The sequence below is a fragment of the Parus major genome, chromosome 27 (assembly GCF_001522545.3).
Source record: "Parus major isolate Abel chromosome 27, Parus_major1.1, whole genome shotgun sequence".
In the NCBI taxonomy this organism is placed as follows: domain Eukaryota; kingdom Metazoa; phylum Chordata; class Aves; order Passeriformes; family Paridae; genus Parus; species Parus major.
In genome coordinates this window covers 3,073,143-3,094,529 of record NC_031796.1, presented here as the reverse complement: position 1 = coordinate 3,094,529, position 21,387 = coordinate 3,073,143, and the positions used below count along the sequence as shown (strand labels likewise).

Genomic DNA, 21,387 nt, shown 5'->3' with positions numbered 1-21,387 from the left:
ACACTTCCAGGGATGGGGCAGCCACAGCTTCTCTGGACATGTCACTCGTTCAGGACATGTCACTCATTCACTGCTGACACAAGGGCAGCCAGCTCCCAGCTGTACCCCAGGGCTGTCACACAGCCCCCAGCACAGCCTGGGCTGTCAGGCACAGCTCAGCCACTCAAAAATGCAAAACCTCTCAAAACCCCTCAAATCTGTGACTTCAGGTCCAGCACAAAGGGCAGTGACTGTGCCTGCATTTGATATAAAAAAGGCTGAAATCCTTTGGAAAGCAGGAATGGGAAGTGCCTGCACAGACAGGAGATCATCTATCAGTGCAATTACAGTGTAATTAAAGCCTCTCAGAAACGACAGCTCCTGGTGTAAATTCTAAAGTAGATTATTCCATGCCTCCAATCCCCCCAGCCCCAGCTCTTCAGGGGGATAATTATGCAGCTCCCATTCTTGCTGTCAGAGAACTGCAGTTTGTAAAGGCAAGAACTGAAATGCAGAGACACAAAGGCCTCAGCTTTGAAAGCTCTTTAGATGTCTAATTGCAGCTGATTTTATTTTTTTTTTCAATCAAGCTGAATGATTTTTAGATTTTTAAGTGTTAAAGAGAAACCAAACCAGTTCTAAGCCATTGCACCCTAATCAAACTCTTTCTTGAGTGGTTTATTTTCTGTACTTTACAGCTTCTTATATGAGAGAAAGGATGGGATAGGACTGACAAATTTTGCTGGATGTGTCCAATCAGTCACAGTGGTGACATTATAACTTAGCAGAGGTGAAGCCTGTCAGCCTGGATAGGAGAAGGGAGAGATGGAAGGAAGAATCAGACAAAGGGAGTTACAGAGGAGGAGGAAAAAAAGAAAAGAAACGAGGAGATGCTTGTCCAGAGTTCCCAGAGAAGATCATCAGTCACAGCTGGGGCTGCCACAGGCTTCCTGTGTCAGGATTTACAAAACAGCCATCCAAAAAAATGCACCACAGAGAAAAGAGCTTGGGCAGTAAAACATGGGCTTGAGAAATGGCACACAGCGACTTGAAAAGCCAGTTTTTGTTTTGAGTGGTTTGGTTTTGGAAAAAGCAGAGTACTTCTTCCTACCTATGGGAAGTTTTTGCCCAAAAGATTCTGGAAATCTGGAGGATTTCAGCAACATTGAGATACCAGTGCTGATAAGCATAATTTAAACTTAGTGTGCTCCAAAATCGGATTTCATGGAGTCACAGAATTGTTCAGGCTGGAAAAACTCTCTGAGATCATGGAATCCAGCTGATCCCCAGCACTGCTGAGGCCACCACTGACCCCTGTCCCCAAGTGCCACATCCACACAGCTTTTAAATCCTCCATGGACAGGGACTTTACCTCTGTCCTGGGAAGCTGTGCCAATGCCTGACCACCTTTTCCATGGAGAAATTTCCCAGTATCCAACCTAAATCTCCCCTGGCCCAGCCTGAGGCCGTTCCCTCTCCTCCTGTCCCTGTTCCTGGGAGCAGAGCCCGACCCCCCCGGCTGTCCCCTCCTGCCAGGGACTTGTGCAGAGCCACAAGGGCCCCCTGAGCCTCCTCTGCTCCAGCCTGAGCCCCTTTCCAGCTCCCTCAGCCCCTCCTGGGGCTCCAGCCCCTTCCCAGCTCCACTCCCTGCCCTGGACATGCTCCAGCCCTCAATGTCTTTCTTGTTATGGGAGCCCCAAAACCGCCCCCAGGACTGGAGGTGTGGCATTTCCAGCCACATGTCCAGTGTCCACATGGACTCGTGTTTGCAGAAGCTGAAATTAAAACCAGATTTGAGAACAGCCCCTGCACTGTTACCAGCATCAGTGCCATGGCATTGACCCTAGGGAAGCTCCTGGAACATCCCAGTAGCCACAACACCTGCCCCTGCTCTCAGAGACTGCAGAGCTCTGCTTCACCACCAGATTCCAGGTTTAAACTGGAACAGCAACAAAAGACAACTTTAAATGTTGTTATTTTAAATAGCAGAAAAGTTAAATAACCACTAATGCTGCAGCTATGGTACCCACTGACATTGATATTCTGGTGGTGCTGAGCTGATGGCTGAACTCAATAATCTTAATTAAATGTCTTTTCCAGCCTTGACAATTCTAAAACTCCAAGATCCTGCCCACCAAATTTGCACTTTTGGAGACTATTCCCCCAAAGGATGGTTTTAAAGATACTCTTGCTACAGCCAAAACCCCTGCAGCTTTCCAGGGAGGCCAAGCATGATTATCAATAAAGAGGAGCTCTCAGGCTGCCATTCTGTTCATGGACTACAGAAATTGAGCGTATAAATGTGGTCTAAGGGAGTTTTCAGAGAAGCACTGAGGCAGAACAGCCGAGGTGAGACAAGGAGCACTGACTGCACTGGGCACACCAGGTAATATCAATAAATCATCAGCTCAAGCTGCACAAAACTCGAGCCTATCTGCAACTTGGCTTTTGAGAAACAGCTGAGAATAACATGAACTGGTGTCACCTCCCCTAAGGAACCTTATTCCTCTGACATCCCTAAACCTCAGCAGTTTGTGTTCAGAGCTGTTTCCATCAGCTGTGACCACAGGCTTCCCAAAAAAGTCCTGCAGGGTCCAAGCCACAGTCAAGAGAGTGTCACTGTTGATTCCCCATTACTGCAACTTCATTCCCAAATTCAGCACGGGCAAAATGAGTAAGAGCCCCAGGGAAGGATGAGAGCACCTGGGAACTGCAGTGATGTCCCCAAAACAGAGAGTGGCTTCACCAGCAGTGGTTCCAGCCCCAGCAGAAGGAAGAGCCTGAGGCAGACTATCCAATTCTTTGTGCATAACCAGCATCTTGCTGGCATGGCCTGAATACCCAATTATTGGCTTGCTAATTACATGTGCATATCATTAACTGTCCCAAAAGTCACCTGACAGAGATGCTCAGGGCACAGCAGCCAGACAGAACTCTCTACACTCTGATTTACTGCTTGAAGTACACAAAGGTTGTGTTCAGGAGCCTTATCTAAGGAACCTCCCCAAAATTTAGACCCTTTGAAGTGACACAAGCCTGGCTGCAGGATGGGTCTGACCAACACAAGTCCCTGGCAGGAGAGGGCAGCCAGGTGGGGTCAGGCTCTGCTCCCAGGGAACAGGGACAGGATGAGAGGGAACAGCCTCAGGCTGGGCCAGGGGAGGTTCAGTGTGGATAATGGGAAAATTTCTTCATGGAAAGGGTTTTCCAGCCCTGGAAGAGGCTTCCCAGGGCAATGGTGTGGGAATCCCTGAAAGTTTTTAAAAAAGGCGTGGATGTGGCACTTGGGGACAGGGGTCAGTGGTGGCCTTGGCCACGCTGGAGATCAACTTGACTCAATCTCAGAGGGCTTTTCCAGCCTGAACAGTTCTGTGACTCCATGAAATCTGGTTTTGGAGCACAGAGAGTTTAAATTATGCTTATCAGCACTGGTACCTCAATACTAATGAAATCTTCTTTCCTCCAAAATCAGGAAACCACCAACAGCTTCAATACAAGTTTATCAATGAAAGTTTAGGACAGGTAAAGAATAGGAAAGGATTACAGAGACTCACACAGGAACCTCCCAGTGAATTTGACTTGGAAACAGCTCCTGGTTGTGCCTACCCCTGGAAAAAGTCTGGTATTTGTGATGGAGATACTGATGATAAATGGACTGATGTAAATTAATTCCACCCAAGTCAGGCAGCGTTCAGTAAGCAATGCTGGTACCCACTGATTCAAGATGGATAAGATGGGATTTAAACTCTCCATGCCCTGCTGGGAGCTGCAGGGATTGTTCAAACCACCACAGTGCACAGCATTCTCTGGACTATTCTATTTTTACACCTACCAGGTGGTCTGGAATAATTTTTCCAATAAACAAGGAAAGGAAATTTTTCCACAGATGCCTGCTGAACCTGCCCACTCCCAGCTCCCTGCTTTGCCCTGATCACAGCCCTCCCCACAACACCCCCAGTGGCTCTTGCTGTCCTGAATCCCCTCCTGGGCTGCCTCAGGCTCCCACACTGTGCTGGGCAGAAGTGACCATGGCCACGCTGTAGGACCTGCAATAACAACCAGCAGCACCAAGGAGAAACTTTTCCTTCCACAAGTGCTCCTCTCACAACACAAAGCGACTCCCTGGGCTTCTGGCAGCTCCTGACACCTGTACCAGATTCAGGTCAGGGCCAGCCAGCACATTATTTGGAAGATGGACAGATCAGATCAATCTTGACTCCTTGGGAAGCACACTGAGGTCTGTCCCCATCCCCACAGGGTCACAGCCACCTTCCCAGCTCCATGATTTGCCATCCAGGAAAGCTCCTCTCTGCCTGTACAGGCACTCTCTGAATTTTGACTACTGGTGGCTATTTTAGCAAGCCCTGTGGGCTCACAGGGGCATCTTCTCAGGAGTCCTGAGGCAAAACATTCTGGGGAGAGCCATGGGGCTCCAATTGCCACTGCTCAGCTCAGCTGGCACCTCCAGGCAGCTTGGCTGGGTCCCAGACCCTCCTGCAGAGCTCAGATCAAACCCACTCCAGTACAGGAACACAAAAATGCACAATCATGGAATCACAGAATATCCTCAGTTGGGAGGACCCCCAGAGATCATCCAGTCAAACTCCTGGCTCTGCACAGACACCCCAGCAATCCCACCCCATGCATTCCTAGGAGCATTGTCCAGCATTGTCCAACTGCTCCTGCACCTCTGGCAGCCATGGGGCCACGACCATTCCCTGGGGAGCCTGGGCAGTGCCAGCACCTCTGGAGAGACCCTATAAATCAGGTGTGATTTCATGTCCTAACTCTGGAAACAAGAAGTGAGGGCAGCTCTCTCTTCCTGTGCACAGCCAGCACTGGGTGGCCGTGCTCTGACCCATTTCTTTTGCTCCCACAACTCCCAAGAAGACACTCAGAGCACTTTGCTCCCTATTGCTTAATTATTCTGAATGTGAACACACCCCAGCACCCTGGGCTCTCTGTTCATCCCTTGTTGGCTGTACCCCAGTGCCAGGAGTCCAGCAAGGCCACCCAGCTCCAGTAACACCCCAATACTCCTCAGGGATCTCAGCTCACGAGAGATCCCAGTGCTTGCTCAGCTGTGCTGCTCCAACAGCCCCTTCCCAGGATACTCCCTTCCCCACCTTCCATCACACCATGTGGTGCTTGCCCAATCAGTGCCTTCTACCATAAAACTGAAATATCTGGTGAAATAAAAGCCTTCCCTCCTCACCCTCTGGCATGGCAAAGAGGAGGAAAGAAGGAACTCACACAGGTCTGTCTGTGTTGTATTCCCATTGGCATGGGAAGCCAGAGAGAATCTCTCCACCATGAACAGCACCCTCTGGGCCCCCTGCTCAAAGAGCTTTGCTAAAGATGATTTGATACAATAATTACTACCTAAGACAGACTGGATTTCCCACGAGTGAAAGATGCACTGGTCATGGAGGAACCAAAAATCTACCTTCTTCATGGGGGATGGAGGTGACCCTCCCTTGAGACCTGCCCAGCCAAAAGCTCTTGTTTGGCACAGACAAGGCTCCTCTGCCTTTGATCAGCTCAGCTCCTGACAGATGGCAGCGATGGGAAGGTGGGAATCTCTCCAGGGAGAAGCCACACTCTTCTCATCAGAAGTCAGAGTCAATTTTGAGACAGGAATCTTTACCTTCAGTGTCAGGTTGTCCACCAGTGCAATCATGGAGTTCTTGAACAGAGTAGCTGCTGTCAGAGGTCTCTTGGTGACCTCAGTGATGCTCAGTTTCCCTTCAGGCCACATCATCTTCAACACAGGGTTGGAGCTACGAGAGAGTCTCTTTAATTGCAGTCTCCCAGCACTTCCACCACTGAGTGGGATTGGATTCTACCCAGACCCACTGCTGCTTCCAGCTCACAGGGCATCACCCAAGCCAGGGTGACACTCCTGGGACAACATTTTGTGCTCTTAAGAGCAAGTTCAAGCTTACAACTGAACATTCTGGAAAAACAACCAGCACATTCTCCCTTCAGATCAGGATGTGTAGGAATAAGACAGTGAAAATCCCCCAGAATGATCCATCAAAGGCAGGGGCTGCCTCACTGGCACAACAGAAAGAATTTAATCAACACAGAGAGCGAGACCCACACCACCCTCCCTGTGTTCAACCTGCATTTCTACACCTTTCCTGATATATAAAGTAATTTATACATTTTATCCTGTATTTTTGAAAGGTTCAGGGTGAGGTAAACTGGCCCTGATGGATGGCAAGAGTTCAGGAACAGACAAAAACTGAGCACATTTACAGCAATCCAATGGCCAACCTATCACAGGCTTTAATGTGCTGGAAGAGGTGTTTGGGAACAGGATTTTCCAGAGACTTTACAGAAAACAGGCCAAATCTGATAAAACCACACAGCAAATATTTTGCAAGGTTTCTGGTCAATGGGAAATGTTGAAAACAGGAACAGTGAGACTGCTCAGGGGAGCACAGCCAGACACCCCAAAGGACTGAACACCAACACCTGCACAGGTAAACAGTGCCCACCACAGGGTGTTTGTGCCCACTGTGCTCTGAGCAGAGCCCCCAAAAGCTCCAGATTACAAAATGGGGACGTGTTTAATGCCAGGTGAAGAAAAACAGCTCCATGGACACTTCCAGCCACATGATAGGATTTCAAATCTGCTTCTCAAGGCAACTTTTGCTTGCCCAACATGTGACCTCATGGTTTGCACTTCTCAATCACTGCAGACATGAAAGGATTCAAACCTATTTCCCCATTTTCTTTCAAAACAGGGTGGTTTAGGTGAGGCCAAGGATTTCTGTTGTTGACCAAAGCTCCACAGTATCTTTAGCACTGATTACAGACAGAGCAGTGATGATAAATCTGCAATGGGTTAATGACAAATCAGGCAGCACAAGCAAGCTCTGCACTATCTTGATTGCACAATCAGATGGTTTAAAAAAAACCCAACACTTTAAATTCTGTTCAGTTACAGGCTGCATCAGAACAGAAACAACATGTACAGAATAAGGACTTTAACCTGAAAAATCCAACTAACAGCCTCTGGGTCACGGGAGATGTACAAAGATCAAATCCCAAAGCAATGTTTATTCACTCACACTGAAGACAGAATCACTGAAAACCTGAGTCTCTGACAGCATCACTCCACAAAAAAGGATTCTGACAAATCAGAATAAAATTCACCTCATTAATATTCTTACCTGTTGTACATGAGGCGTTTGAAGTCTTGAAATAAAGTGTCCTTGTTTTTGTCAATAAATCCAGTGACTGAGTAACTAAAAAATAAAGGAAAACCAGAGTTAATTTCAAAGTAGCAAAGTCCTTCTGTGAGGTGCTGGTAACTGTGGAATCAGCATCCCTGCACTCCTACAGACACAGCAGATGCTAATCCAGCCCTGCAGGAGCAGAGTGTGAGACTTGGATCCTTGGGCCCAGCTCCCACCTCCAGCACAGGAACAACACAGCTGGCTTCAGAGAGCTCCTGGAGCTGTGCAGGTGCTGCCTGAGACACCTCACAGCACTTGGGCAGGGGACAGATGACACAAATTCAGGGGCTACACTCAGGATTCTGCCTCCAAAACTGAGTGTGTGTGTTTATGTTAAATCCTAGAGAAATTCAGGTTTGTTTTTAATCTGTGCAGTCTGCCCCTCTCTTGGTGGAGTCTGAATTCCAGAGCAGCCTCTGAGTAGTGACTGGGGAGCTCCCCTGGAAATCAATGCACACAGAAACACACACACTTTAGATTCCTTCCTTCCTCTATTCCCACAGGAACAGCACTCCAGGAGGTCCCTGTTTCAGGGTTTCATCTCTTCAAGTCTCAAGGCAGGCAGTGCTCTGTCCTCATGGAAAAGGTCCAAAATTTTCCCATTCAGTGATCCCATGCAGATGTTCCCTGAGCTCCAGATCCCACCCTGGGAAGCTGCACTCAACCTGCAGGCTCTGGGATCAACCCACAACCTGCAAATCCCTGTATGGAGCCATGCTCAAATCCCAGTCATGGAACAGAACCTTTTAAAAGACATCCAATTCCACCTCTGCCATGGCAGGGACACCTTCCACAGCCCCAGGCTGCTCCAAGCCCTGTCCAACCTGGCCCTGGACACTCCCAGGGATGGGGCAGCTCTGGCAGCCTGTGCCAGGGCCTCACCACCTCAACTCTTTTGGTTCCATGTAAGATCTAAGCCTGAACTATCTGTGATTCCTTCCACATTTCAGTTTTCTTTTACACCATTTGTCAGCCACTGGTAGTTCAGAAGGTTCAACCACTAAAACAGCACCTTGTATTTTCTCCTCCAAAACCTCCTGAAATCAGGGATGTCTGTCAGGAATTGCTCAGCAAAGACTCCAGAACATAACCTGCTTGTGCTACATGGGCTCCAGTCTGATCACACTGGTTGTACTTGGAAATTAAAGGTAAAATTAATCCCAAGGTAAAAGAAATTATGAATTATTCCCTCAGTAACTCTCCTTCTTCTGACATGGGAAGTTACACAAATCCTAAACCATTAAATGACTCCAGTGATATTCCACAGAACAGCTTTCCCAGCAAATGTTTTCTACCATGTGCATCCTTCACTTCCACTCACTTTCCCTTCCCACTTCTGTCCCCTCCTGCACTTGTTCCTGCAGGCTCCAGACAAGCACTGCCCAAGCCTCCTGCCCTGATCCCCCTGCAGGTTATCACTCCCCTGTGCTTCCAGCCTGCTCCAACTGACTGGAGAATTTAAAGCCAGAGTTATATAATCACACCAAACAGATGTCTAAAGCAGATTTTATTAGCTCAGTGTAGCTTTCTTGCATAAACACTGCTGCCTTTTTTCCCTTTTTTCCTCCCTTGAGCACTGTTCTCCCCTCACCCCCCACGCCTCGCTCTCCTTTTGTTTCACTCCAAGTACAAATTCCCACTCTGTAGAGCAAGGCACCAGCAGATGATTTAATTGATAAGCAAGTGCTGCACTCTGTAATTGTGTGTGACAGCTATTCTGGCTTGCACCAGAAGCAGCAGTAAATCAGAATATTGTACCACTTCAGAGCTGCTGGAAAGATAAAAATAGAAGGTGCAACTTTATTTCTGAAGGAAACTCACATCACATCCCCAGCGTAGTGCTTGATCCGGAAGTCTCTGTCGAACTCCAGCGTTTTGTCCGTGGCACAAAGCTGAAATAAATTAACATACATTAAACACCACCCATGGATTGATATTAAAGCACCACCCCTGGATTTACAAGCTCCAGGGAAGAGCAACCTGCCTTCAAAATAGCTCAGAGAACTACGGGAATTCCACTTTCTATGTGCATGTGCAGATGTGAAACCCACTGCTGGAAAATGTTTTCATGGATGCACTGTAAGAACATGTGCTTGTACAAATGAAACTGCAAAAGCCTATAATTTAATGAAGAAATTGATATTATCTCAGAAACACCATTATGTAAAGAGAACACTCGTGCCTGTAGAGAAACATTGCACCCACGAGTTGATTTATGACTTTTTTTAAGTCTTTCCTTTATGTTTTTTTGCCATTGCAGTGTAACTCCTCTGCAGAGAAATGGGATAACTGCTGTGACAACAGTTCAGCCCCAGATCCCTCCTGGTTATCTGACACCCCTCAAACAGGGACCCCCCTGCAGATCCACTGCTCCAGGCTCAGATTCCATCCCATCCCCTCTGTACAACAGAAGATGTCCAGTGCCCACGTGGCAGCTGTTCAGCAGCAGTGGCTGTAACACACTCAGCCCTTCAGGAATAGCAGGAGCCAAAAAATCCATCAGGGTTGGCTTAATTAAAAAGGGAGTATGAGATAAGAATGAGGATTTTTTTATAGGCAGAAGGAACAGGATATGAATTAAGTCTTTGCAGGCAGAATTTAACTGAGGGCAATGAGCAGATATCTGCTATCCACAAAAAGTCTTGGAGAAATAAAAGAAGAAATCAGCATGGTTGAGATGAGGGGAAGGGGGATGATTAGGAGCAGGGATATACACTCCAGAAATTCACCTGTGTCCAAGAACACAAAACATTTTGGCTCAAACTGTAAGAACAGATAAAAAAAAACAGAATATATTTTACACAAAATGAATCACAAGGAGGAACCCAAGGAGTGTGAGTACCAAGGTCCCCAGGAGGTCCCAGAGGTGTGGGAAGTCCAGCATGGCAGGAACAGAGAGAACCAGGAGCTGCAGAGCTGATGGACAACCAAGGTGCAGCAAAACACAGAGAAATGAGGCAATATCAGGAAAACAAAGCCATTTTTCTTGCTGCAGCTTTGTTCCCAGCACAGGGATGAGGAGTGCCTTTTTCAGCCACCCAAACACACAGCTCAAACCAACAAGTCAATAAAAGGGGTAAATACCAAATGGCAAAAGAAATGTGTCTGTGCTACCAGACAGTGCACAAGCTCCTCCTAAAGCTCATCCAGCTCTGGACAGCCTGGGAGGAGCCATAACAAAGCAATCTGGGATTTTGTTGTTTGCTGGTTTGGCTTTTTCCAAAGGAGTGATTCTCTCCAAACTCTGTGTTTCCTGGACAAAGCAGTTGAAATTAGTGGAAAAAAAGACCAGAAAGTCCATTGATACAGTGGCTCATCTGCTTGGGTTTCTGTGAGCCCTTCCATGAGGCTCACTGAGTAAAGACAGGAGGAAGATGTTGGAAAGATGGGAATCCTGTGGGAGCCTGCCCTGAGTCTGTCCCAGCATCTGAAATGAGCCAGAATCTGAGGGCAATGGGAAGGTCGTGGGGTTGGGTGGAGGCACTTAATCACTGAGGGCTGCCTGGGAAGAGCAGCAGGAGACACCCAGAGCTAAATGAGAGCAAATCAGAGCAAATGAAACTCCCCAGAAGGGCAGGGATTCCCACTGAAAAAGGGCAAAGTTCACAGGAACTGATGGGCTCCAAACCTGACTCAATGGGGATCTTAAATACCTTCCTTCATCCCAAAAACACGGAGAACTGGGGGAGGCTTAGAGGGCAAAACCCATCTCCAGCTGACTGCAGCTTCCCCAGGTTAGGAAAGAAATGCCCAGAGATGATGGCAAAAAATGTGGAAATGATGAAGTGCATGACAAAGAGAACTGTGTTTTGCCATTTAAAAACTAGGAGGTGAGAGGTGTAATCTGAAATGGAAAGGGCAGGAGGGAGGGAAACGGGGAGGAAGGAGCTCTTCACTTGAGTATCTGAGCTGTGGAATTCTTTGTTGATTTAAAAAACAAGAAGAACATGCAAAAAAACCTTTTAAGGAGACCAGGAGGTTCCTGGGCTGCAGGTCCCTAGAGAATGTCAAATTATCAGTACACATTTATCCCATATTGGGCTCTCACTTGGGCATTCACCACTGTCCAGTGTCTTGGGAGACACAAGATCATCAGGATGACTGGAATGGACCCTCTGATACTCTTCCCTTCACAACCAGTTTGTTGAGATTGATGCTCTCCACAATTTGAAGACTGAGGCATCCATGGACTGTCTGTCACTGCACTTGATCCTTCCAAAGTATAAAACCAACAGAAAAGAAAGGGAACTTGGAGAGGTTGAGGATACAAACGGTGACGTTGGGAAGGGCCACCAGAACAGCTGGTGCATCTGCACATCCAGATTAGCATTAGACAGATCCAAGAAGGACACTGCATGCTCCAGGAACACAACCTTGTGTCACAAATTCTGCTGCTGGAAGTGTTAATCAGCATTCTCCTGGCTGGTTTGGCCTTCCCCAGGACAAGGGCGCCGGCAGCGCGGAGCAGCCGGGTACACAAAGTAGGACACGACTATTTAGAGCAGCACAGCCCCCTAGAGCTTCTCCACATGGAGCCTGTGTGCAGCGTGCTCTGCAAGGAGCAGTGGACCATGAACTGGGCTGAGGGATGGGAGCTGTTCCCACCACACACACTTTAACTCTTCAGGAACAGCTCCCATCTGCTGTGTGGAACTTGACAGGATCTGCACGGAACCACTGCACTCTGCAAGGGCAGGGCATGAGATGGAATCAAGCCTTTTGTTTTAATCCAACTTAGAAAAGCCTGGCTCAGAAGGCTCAGGCTTCCCACAGCAGCTCTGGGTGGGACTGGAGAAGACCTCTGAGGTGCTGAGATGTCTGCAGAGATGCAGTGGGGAGAAAAAATAATAATTATACTGAGAGGTTTATGGGTCAATGTTTTCAAGGCTCTATTGATTTAACTAGAAATTAGCAAGCCAGGCAGATCCATCAGCCCCTCCATAAACATTATTTATAGCAGGATTCCTTGTCTCCCTCTTAGCCTGTGCAGGCAGTTTCTGACAACGCCACCTCCTGCTGAGGAACGCTGCAGCTGGCAATGCTGCCCTTTAATGTCTCCTTGCTGGGAGGGGACTCCAAAGGCAGGGACTAGAGCAGATTTTATTTTTAAATGTTCATTTTATAGCCTCCCAAAGCATCTCCTGAAATTCCATCCCCTTCTGCCACTGCACTAAAGCACCACCTGCTCCCTCTGTGGTGGAGCCCCTTCCCTTGGGCAGATGTGGGAGCAAGGACAGAACAGAAACCAAACTCCTCTCTCTACATCCACTGACCAGAAAGCTCCAGAAACTGGACCACTCCCCCAGCACCCCACTGCAGAGGATCCCAGACTCCATCCCACCAGTACTGCCATTGAAGGAAGCAACTTGCATTCAAACAGGAACACAGGCCAGGCCTCACACTTGTTTTCAGGTGAGCTTTCTCAGAATATTCCATGTCCCTGCTCAGGCACGTGAAATCTGGGTCAACACTGGAATCAAGCTCCCTGTTCCCCTCCCTGAGCTGCACGTGGCAGGTGAGACATCAGGTGTGCTGCAGCAAAAGGGCATTTGAGGAAAGCAACATCTGGGAGGGAAAAGTGGTTTTGGTTTACTTTCATCCTGACCTCTCCTCACACAGCCCCAGCCAGATCCATTGTTTATCCCAGGCCTCCCTGAGGCAGCCTTTAGCACATATCTTACACAAGCAGGCTAATTTGGTATTTCTGACCTACATAAAATATTGTGCTGGGGTGGGAGGGAGCAGGGGGGGCCAGCACTCTGAGCCATACATTTCAGACAATGTTTCTGAGTAGAGAGACATCAATAAACTAAAGGCTCTTATTTGATTACTCTGTGTGAAAGATTCTCAAATTAATCAGGCTGGTGACCATTTTGCAATCTGCTGCCAAGTGAGGAATAAATGAAGCCTTTTAATTCGCCCATTGTAGCCCAGACAAAGGCAGGCGAGGGGCCTGTGTGCTCTGAGGTGCAGTGGGAGACGAGCATGTTCTGCAGCCAATGATGATGAAAAAAGCCCAAATCACAGCGCTGTAATAATGCAGGAGTGTGAATAATTTCACTGTCACTATGTATTAGAGCAGCCTGGGAAGAACAACACGTGGGCCGAGGCGGTGCATCGATTGGTTCCAGATGACATCATGGTATGTCAAGGCACGAGCTCAGGCTCCTTTTATCCCAGAATAAAAGGGATGAGCCACTGAACGGGCTGGAGCTCCCTCTGCCGGGTTCCTCTGCGGCTGGAGCTGCTCCGGGCTCCTCATCTCACACTGGGTTGCAGAGATTCCAACGCAGCCACCCTAAAGCCCTTTTCCTCATTCCATTCCACCTCAGAACATAGGGAAGGGACAGCAGAGGACAGCAGGGGCTGTGTGTTACCTTCCTGCTGGAGAAGTGAGCGTGCTTCCCCAGTTTGTTGTTGAGGGCCTCGAGGAACATCTCATCTGTGACTTTCCCCACGTTCATGCAGGCATCATCCAGAATGGCAATGATCCCTTTGTGCTGCTGCTCCACCAGGTCCACGATAACCTGGTTGTTGAAGTAATCAATCTGCAGGAAACAAAGGACAGGGGTGTTGGTAACCTTGGCTGCAGAAATGTGGTGCTGGCCAGAGCAGGCAGTGTGACAGCGAGGAGCAATCAGCTCTGAATGTGCAGATCTCTGATTCCAGATAAAGCAGCCTGCTCTCCTACACTGAAGAGCAAAGAAAGTGATTTTTCAAATCCCTCTGATGCACCTCAAGACCTCTGCTGCAGAATGCCCTTTAAAATGTCTTTTACAATTCAGCTGTGTGCAGTCACCACAGTGACACTGCACATCCTGTCCTAGGCATTCTGAAGAGAGTTTGAACAGAAAATGTCAAGATTTTTATGTGTTACTATCAACAACTAGAAAAACCCATAAGCACCCAGCACAGAAACCCACAGTTATGTGTGTGGCATCACAGAGGTGCCACAATAGGTTTCATCTCAGACCTGGAGTCCCTTATTTTCCCAAGGAGACATGTGGTGAGCTGCCTGGGGAGCTCCAGCATGATCCCAGGCCTGGCAGGGACACAGATGTCCCATCGACTGGAGCCTGCACGTGGAGCAACCTCAGATCCAGGACTTGTGCTGGTACACTGACCTCACACCGACCTCTCCCTCCCTGCCAAAGCACTCACATGCTTCCAGGGAATTCCCTCTCGCTGGTACTCCTCCTGCTCTTGCTTTAGAACCAGCTGGATGAAGAGCTGCTGCAGCTTTTCATTGCAGTAATTAATGCAAAATTGTTCAAAACTGCAAAAACATGAGAAGAAAAGGTAATGAGTGTTCTGGAAAAGGTGAGGGCACAACACTGGGCTTCAGAAAGTGGCTCACCTGTTATTGTCAAATATCTCAAAGCCATAGATATCCAGGACCCCAATGACTGTGTTCTTGCCATGCACTGTGGTGTCGTAGTTCTTCACCTCAATGACATCATTGATGTGTGTCACGATCCAGCAGAAGAGACGCTCGTAAATGGCCTGCAGGAAACACAGACTGAGAGCTCCTGCCTGCACCTGCCTCAGCTCTTCCCAGGAAATTCAGCACAGCTCATTCCAGGCCTCCAAAAAAGCTGCAGCTCATGTTCTGCTGAAAGCCAGCAGCTCCTGACTAGAGAGAAAATATTCTATGGAAGTATTTCTTTTCTTTCTTCCAAAACTCATTTATACCAAGTCGAAATCCCAGTGAGGTCACTGGGTGCAGCAGTTCCCTAATTTGATTCCAGTCAGCTTTTCAGCTGCCTAATAAGTACCATTCCTGAGAATTATTTAACAATAGTGAAGAGCAAGAGAGAGGTCAGTCACAGAAACTCAACAACTGAACACAATGACAGGAAAATAATCCTGTTCACCTTTCACAAAGATAATGTTCTGTAGGCAGAGGCGTCTTCAAAGCCTTCATGTTCAAACTGAGCTGTGAAGCTGGGTTTGGAACATTATCTCCAGAAAAGAAGTCAAGTTAATAATCAGTGGCCTTCATAACTTTGTCCATTCCTCCCTTATAATTTGATCTCTTAGCAAAGGAGGAACAATTGTCACTCCTGCCATCAATACTCACTTTTCCCATGGAAGGTGTCCCTGCTCATGGCAGAGGGTTGGAATGAGATGGTCTTTAAGTCCCCTTCAACCCAAGCCATTCTATAATTCTTTAAAAAAACAATTAAAAAATAATACTTGGTATTTCCAACTTGAATTCTAGATATTACAGTTCCACTCTCTGCTCTTTGAATTTAACTGCAAAATGAAGTTGAGGGGATCCCATTTCACAGGAAATTCCTCCCTGTACAACACGTTTGCAGATGCCAGCCCAGCCTGCAGCCTGTCCCCTCCTTGGTGTGCCTGGCAGTGCTGGCTGTGGGAGCTGGATCCCTGCTGGAAGGGCAGGGATGGGGAGGTGCCACAGACCCCACAGAACCCAGGAGCACATAGATTCAGAGAGAAATCTGCAGGATGTACAGCAAGCCCTGTGCTTATTGACCCACCCAGAATCCTCCTGGGACTGAGCACTGGAAAATGGTCACTTCTGCCTCCCTCAGGCACTGACAATCTTTGCTGCACACCTCAAGCCATGGGCAAAGGCAGCAGAGACATGTCTGGGTGAGTGTCACACACCTGTGCAGAGGAAAGGGACTGAACTCACCTTTGCAAAGGCGTCTCTGCCGTAGGTGGCCTCCTGCTCCGTGTGCTGTTTGTCAATGATGTCCCTGCCCGTGGCCACCGTCCGGAACAGCAGCGCCTTCTCCACCAGCTCGGCCTTGGTGGACAGGAGGTCAGCAATCACCGACACCACCTTGCTGTTCTCAATGATGGGAGTGTCTCCATCCACAGAAAACTTCAGGTTCCCCTGCAATCAGCAGCATTTCTCCATCTGCCCTTTACTAACAGCACACCCCAAGTCCATCCATTTTCCACCTGCTATTCCAGGCCAGAAATCTCCTGCCACACTGGAAGGTGGGTCTTGCACATCCACACCCTCAAACCTCCAACATCAGTGAGAGCAGCAAAGACTTTCTCACAGCAAAGCATTCCTACTCAGTGCTCAGCTCAGCTTTTGGGACAAATGACATCAAACACTTCCTGAGATTTAATCAAACACCATCCCAATATTCAGAGTCCAGGGATGGGGAATTGCACCATGTATGCAAATGCTGGATGCAGCATTTGTCTTCACTGCAGCTCACCATGAAACCACTGGCTGCAGTTCCCCTGGCAGTGTGACTGCCACAGAGGGAGTGGGAATGGCATGGGGAGGCTGAGAGCTCAGTGCCAGTGGGGCTGGACTGGCAGCACCCACCATCACAGCTCTGCTCCTGGGTACCTTCTGTGCCAGGATTAAGCAGTGACACCCCTTGGTGATCCACAGCAGAGGGTTGTCCCTCAGCCTGCCTACACAGCCCTACTCAGCTCTGCCTCCCTTCCTTCCCAGCACTGCCATCCCAAGGAGGACAAGGAACTGGAACAAAGTTGTTCTTTGCCACCCTCCTCATGCAAACACGAGAGCTGAGCTACAGGGACACTGGGCAGGGGAGGAGGCTCTGTAGCTCCCAGGAGGATCCAGGAGAAGGAAGGATCTCCTCAGCCTCAGAACACAAAGAATTAAGAGTGCTGCTGTGTTTCCTGGGCTCAGCCTTCACCATGAAGTGAAGCAGAATCACTGTAGTGAAGGTGAGTGTGAGGGCACCAAGGGACAGAAGCTCCCTATCCCCTCATGGCCAAACCCCAACAGTTCCTTTTTCAGAGCACTGAACAGCTCTCAGCACTTAGTGTTATGTCTGATTTGGGATCTGGAACATGCAGGAATACATGTGATCATCACTGCAGTGCCCAGCAAAGAGTTTCTCTCACACTGGAGCTGTGAACTGGACACACCTTCCCAGCCACCAGAGCTTCCAGGGGCTTCTGCAGCAGGAAAATCAGAGCTGCTGGCAGTACAAGCCCTCCTGAGGAACAGCCCAGGGATGGGTTCAGGGATGGATACACATGGGCAGGGAGCTCACCAGGTGCAGAATGGCTGCCACGATTTTGTAGACAGTCTGAATCTCCTCCTGCTTGAAACCAATCACCTTCATGGCATCAGCAACAGCCTTGAACTCAGCCCCGTCATTGATGGAACACTGAGGGGAGAGAGAAGTTTGGGATGGGGGGATTTAATGGAAGTCAGCTGTGAGGAAGCAAGGATTTCACAAGCCCATGGGAAACAGAGATGCACTTTGATGTTTCTCAGAGGCAAGACACTGTCATGAGGTTTCCCAGCTTATTCCAATACCATCTTGCGTGCTTGGACACTGAACCCTGCACTGCACACACGTATTCTGGCAGCAGGAGACACAGAAATCCACCACAGCACAATAAATTTCCCAGTGGAATTTGCTGAGAAAGAGTTCATAAAAAATCCCAGTAGAACAGGGACAATTTGTGCAGTCACAGATCTTCTGAGCAGAGGGTGCAGAGCACCAGCAGGAAATCTCTGTTCTCCACCTCTCTCAAGATCAGCCTGTCCCTCTCTCCCTGCAGCCTCCTGGGCTTGTTTTCAATGCACATTTTTAGAGAGAATCATCTGGCATGGGAGAAGGTCTCTGGGTTTCTGTACCAAAATACATCTCACAAAAGCACCTAGGAAATCAGGAGCCTTTGGTCTGGACCCTGCTTCAAAGGGACCACACTAGGGACAACTCCAGATGTATCTGAAGTGTTCAGGATCTTGTTGTCTAAAAACTTTATGGGTTTGTTCCCTTCTTTCCTGCTCAGAGTTCCCCCTTGAGGACAAGTCAGACATGAAGACTCAGTGCTTCAGTATTTCAAGGATCCTGCTGCAAAAAAATGAATCCTTCTGGCTTTTTGCTCCAGAAGGCAGTTTAAGGTACCCATTATGGAGTGTGGAATGTGTGCCACTTGTAATGGGTCAAATATCCATACCTGCATTTATTAATAAATCATTTTATTGCTGTTTATAAGCAGACACTTGCACAGATATATTTGTGTATTTTAAGCAGAGTAGAGGTATATATTTTCTATGACTCTAAGTACACTCGTGCTTTATTTTGTAGCACCAGAAACTCCATTACAAACAGCACACCAGTGTCACCTTTCCATATTCATCCCCACTGATCTCAACTTCTGCTAGCTCAGCAGTGCTTTGAGCATTTCCAGCAGCACTTCCAATGTCAAGCTGTCCCTGGGTCCCTCAGACCCCTCACCTTGAGCTGTGCCCCAGGGCAGATGTAGCTGTAGGCTGATGCATCCTTCTGGAGGTGCAGAGAACGCAGGAGCTGCTCAGAACCTCCCTGAAGGAGCTGCAGGAAGAGAATTTTAAGAAATGGTGAATGAAAAATATAAAATCCTTCTTTTTTCTGTCTTTTATTCATCTGCTTGACAAGCAAAGTCATGAAAATATTAATTGCTGCTGCAATATGTGGAGCACAAGGTGCAAGATGCAGGGCCTGCACTGGTGCAGGGCTCTGCCACCACAGATCACTGGCCTTTAGAGTCACAACTGGATAAAAACTAGGCTGAACCCCTCAAAGACCTGTTCACACCTGTGCCATGCCACATCTGTGTCTTGGCAAGCACGCTGCCCACACAGAGACTTTTCCTCCTGGAAATGACACATCAGTGAGGAAAGTGCTAACATGCCATCATGGAGTACTGAAAAAGTGGGGAAAAAATAAACAAACCTCACCTTCCCTCAGTGCAGAATCAAGGTTATACTAATAGGCTGACCATATCCCCCAAAGGACACACAGGGAACCACCACACAATGTGGAAGACATTAAAGAACATCCAAAAAACCAAAAAAGTAAACTTGGTGTCATAAAATTACTTCCATATGGACTAAAGGCCTCAGGAGAAAACAGAGGGATTAGGCTTGCTACAAATAAAACAGTGAGTCAAAGTCCAATGTCCTACCATATTTGTTTAGTCAGCCTCCCCTTAAGTTTAGAAATGTGTTAATATGGGACTGGAGGATAGAAAACAATCCATCTTCCCAGGCTCCCTCCCAGCCCAGGCCCCCACAGAGAACTGAAGAGCCCAGGATCACCCAAGATGCTGCAAAAGGGAACCCTCTGCAAAACACATGAGAGAGTGAAAGATGTGAGTGCTCTGCCCAAAGTGTCTGGGAAACTGGGGACGAGTCACTGCTGCAGCAAAGGAACACAAACCTGGTAGAAGGAGTGGAAACTTCGTTCCCCGGGCTGCTGCACGATCACACGGGACTGGGGGAACAAAACACAGAGCTGGGTGTTAGTGGGACATCACCACCTCCCCTCAGACACCCACATCACCAGGACACCCCAAATCAACCCCATCTCACTCTCAGGCTCTTGGGAACACCATCACACACGTGTGACCCTGGAGCTTGAGGTCTACAGTCAAAAGGACCAGCTTGTATAACAGCTGCAATGTCCTGCTTCCACCCAGGAATCCCATGTGGGAACCACAGGGCTGCTTTCATGGAACAGTCAAATAAAATGGCATTTTAGTTTTAGAATTATTTAATCACTGGAAATGAAAACCAGGACTCTGTGGCTACAAATAAATGCTCAGGGCCTGGTGGTCACCACTCCTACACCCCCAGGACAGGCTGCCCACAGCACCCAGCTCACAAGGGAATGCTCTGACACAAGGGCCCTGTTTTAGAGAGCCATAGCTCCATGCCAAAATCCTCATTCCAGACCAGAGTAAAACAGCACAAAAAAGGGTGAAATGCAGCAGACATTCAGTCAACAATCCCTATTTTATGCTACAAGTTTGAACTATGAGGAGTGATGAGGAACAAAGCTGTGCTGGGGAGGGTGAGGTTGGGGTGTCAGGGAAAGGTTCTTCCCCCAGAGGTGCTGGCACTGCCCAGGCTCCCCAGGGAATGGTCCCAGCCCTGAGGCTGCCAGAGCTCCAGGAGAGCTTGGACAGAGCTCCAGGGATGAACAGTGGGGATTGTTGGGGGGTCTGGGCAGGACCAGGAGCTGCACTGGATGATCCCTGTGGGTCCTTTCCAACCCAGGATATTCCATGATTCGATGTGTTCCTGCAAAGCCACTTTCTGTTACTGCTTGTATTTGGGCCAGAGCCTCCACTTTCAAATGGAAACAAATTTAACTTGGGAGAAGTCAGGAATATGAAATAAACAATCAGGATAAATAAATCATCAGGATTTAAGTCACTGCAGCTGCAGTCCCAGCCCTCTTTTTACATCAAAGTATCCCAAGTTAAATGTTTGGGTTTGTTGTTTTGTTTTTTAAAATAAAGTGTTTATTCTGAAAATAGACTTCAGGGAAATAAGGGGAGAAGTAAAAAAGAAACACAAACAAAACAGGGTGTTGGCAGATGTGGTCAAACACATAATCAAAGCCAGACATGCCTCACACAGCAAGAACTGTTAACGGCTCACGCCTGAGTTCTCCAGTTTTGCATATTCCAATGTTTTCAGACACCATTTAATGACATGAAAAAAAATAATTATGCTCAGGATCACTTGGAATATATAAAAACAACGCTACCAACAGCTCACCCAAGGCTGTGGCATTATTCCAAGATAACACTTCTCAAGCACACTTGCTCCCTAGGGCTCTGGAGATCTCCTTCTCAGTGCAGAAATTACAAAACAGGAGCAGTGCAGAGGGTAAATTATATCCAAAATAAAAACTGAGATTCAACTTCACACATCCCCACACACAAAATCCCTTGGGTAACACAGCCCTGTTGCTGGTGAGCTCTGGAAGTTGGGGTGCTCCAGGAACAGGGCACTGACAGCACTGCAGTGGCTTTCCTGACTTAAGGAAAAGCTAAGCCATGGATTTATTTTCCATGACCTCATACCTCACCTGCTGTACATGTTTCAATGGAAAACTTTCTACTGGCAAAGCCCAGACTGCAAAAGTAACTGCAGCAAAGACTGTAACCCTGGAAGGGAGGGTGCCTTACCTTTTCTAGCAGGTAATTATTGATGTGCCCACCTATGGGGTCTCCCTTGAAATCAAAGTTGATGTCCATGTATTTTCCAAACCGGCTGGAATTGTCGTTGCGGTTTGTTTTGGCGTTGCCAAAGGCCTCCAACACACAATTGGATTTCAGCAGGATGTTCTTCACTCTGCAGCAGGGATGGATGATGGATGGATGAAGGATGATGGATGATGGATGGATG

At 48.0% G+C, this 21,387-nt stretch overlaps 1 protein-coding gene across 2 annotated transcripts in view; it reads right to left on the bottom strand.

The window, feature by feature from the left end:
* MYO1D (myosin ID) overlaps nucleotides 1-21,387 on the bottom strand; it is a 155,826-nt gene that overhangs the window by 95,224 nt on the left and 39,215 nt on the right. For both annotated transcript variants that reach the window (XM_015651322.3, XM_019009080.2), the window contains exons 4-14: nucleotides 21,168-21,333; nucleotides 19,409-19,462; nucleotides 18,446-18,541; nucleotides 17,246-17,362; nucleotides 15,889-16,092; nucleotides 14,584-14,729; nucleotides 14,388-14,502; nucleotides 13,604-13,774; nucleotides 9,048-9,118; nucleotides 7,161-7,235; nucleotides 5,627-5,759 (exon numbers count right to left, since the gene is read on the bottom strand). In XM_015651322.3, the coding sequence (XP_015506808.1) occupies nucleotides 5,627-5,759; nucleotides 7,161-7,235; nucleotides 9,048-9,118; nucleotides 13,604-13,774; nucleotides 14,388-14,502; nucleotides 14,584-14,729; nucleotides 15,889-16,092; nucleotides 17,246-17,362; nucleotides 18,446-18,541; nucleotides 19,409-19,462; nucleotides 21,168-21,333 (1,348 nt within the window). The remainder of the gene's footprint in view (nucleotides 1-5,626; nucleotides 5,760-7,160; nucleotides 7,236-9,047; nucleotides 9,119-13,603; nucleotides 13,775-14,387; nucleotides 14,503-14,583; nucleotides 14,730-15,888; nucleotides 16,093-17,245; nucleotides 17,363-18,445; nucleotides 18,542-19,408; nucleotides 19,463-21,167; nucleotides 21,334-21,387) is intronic.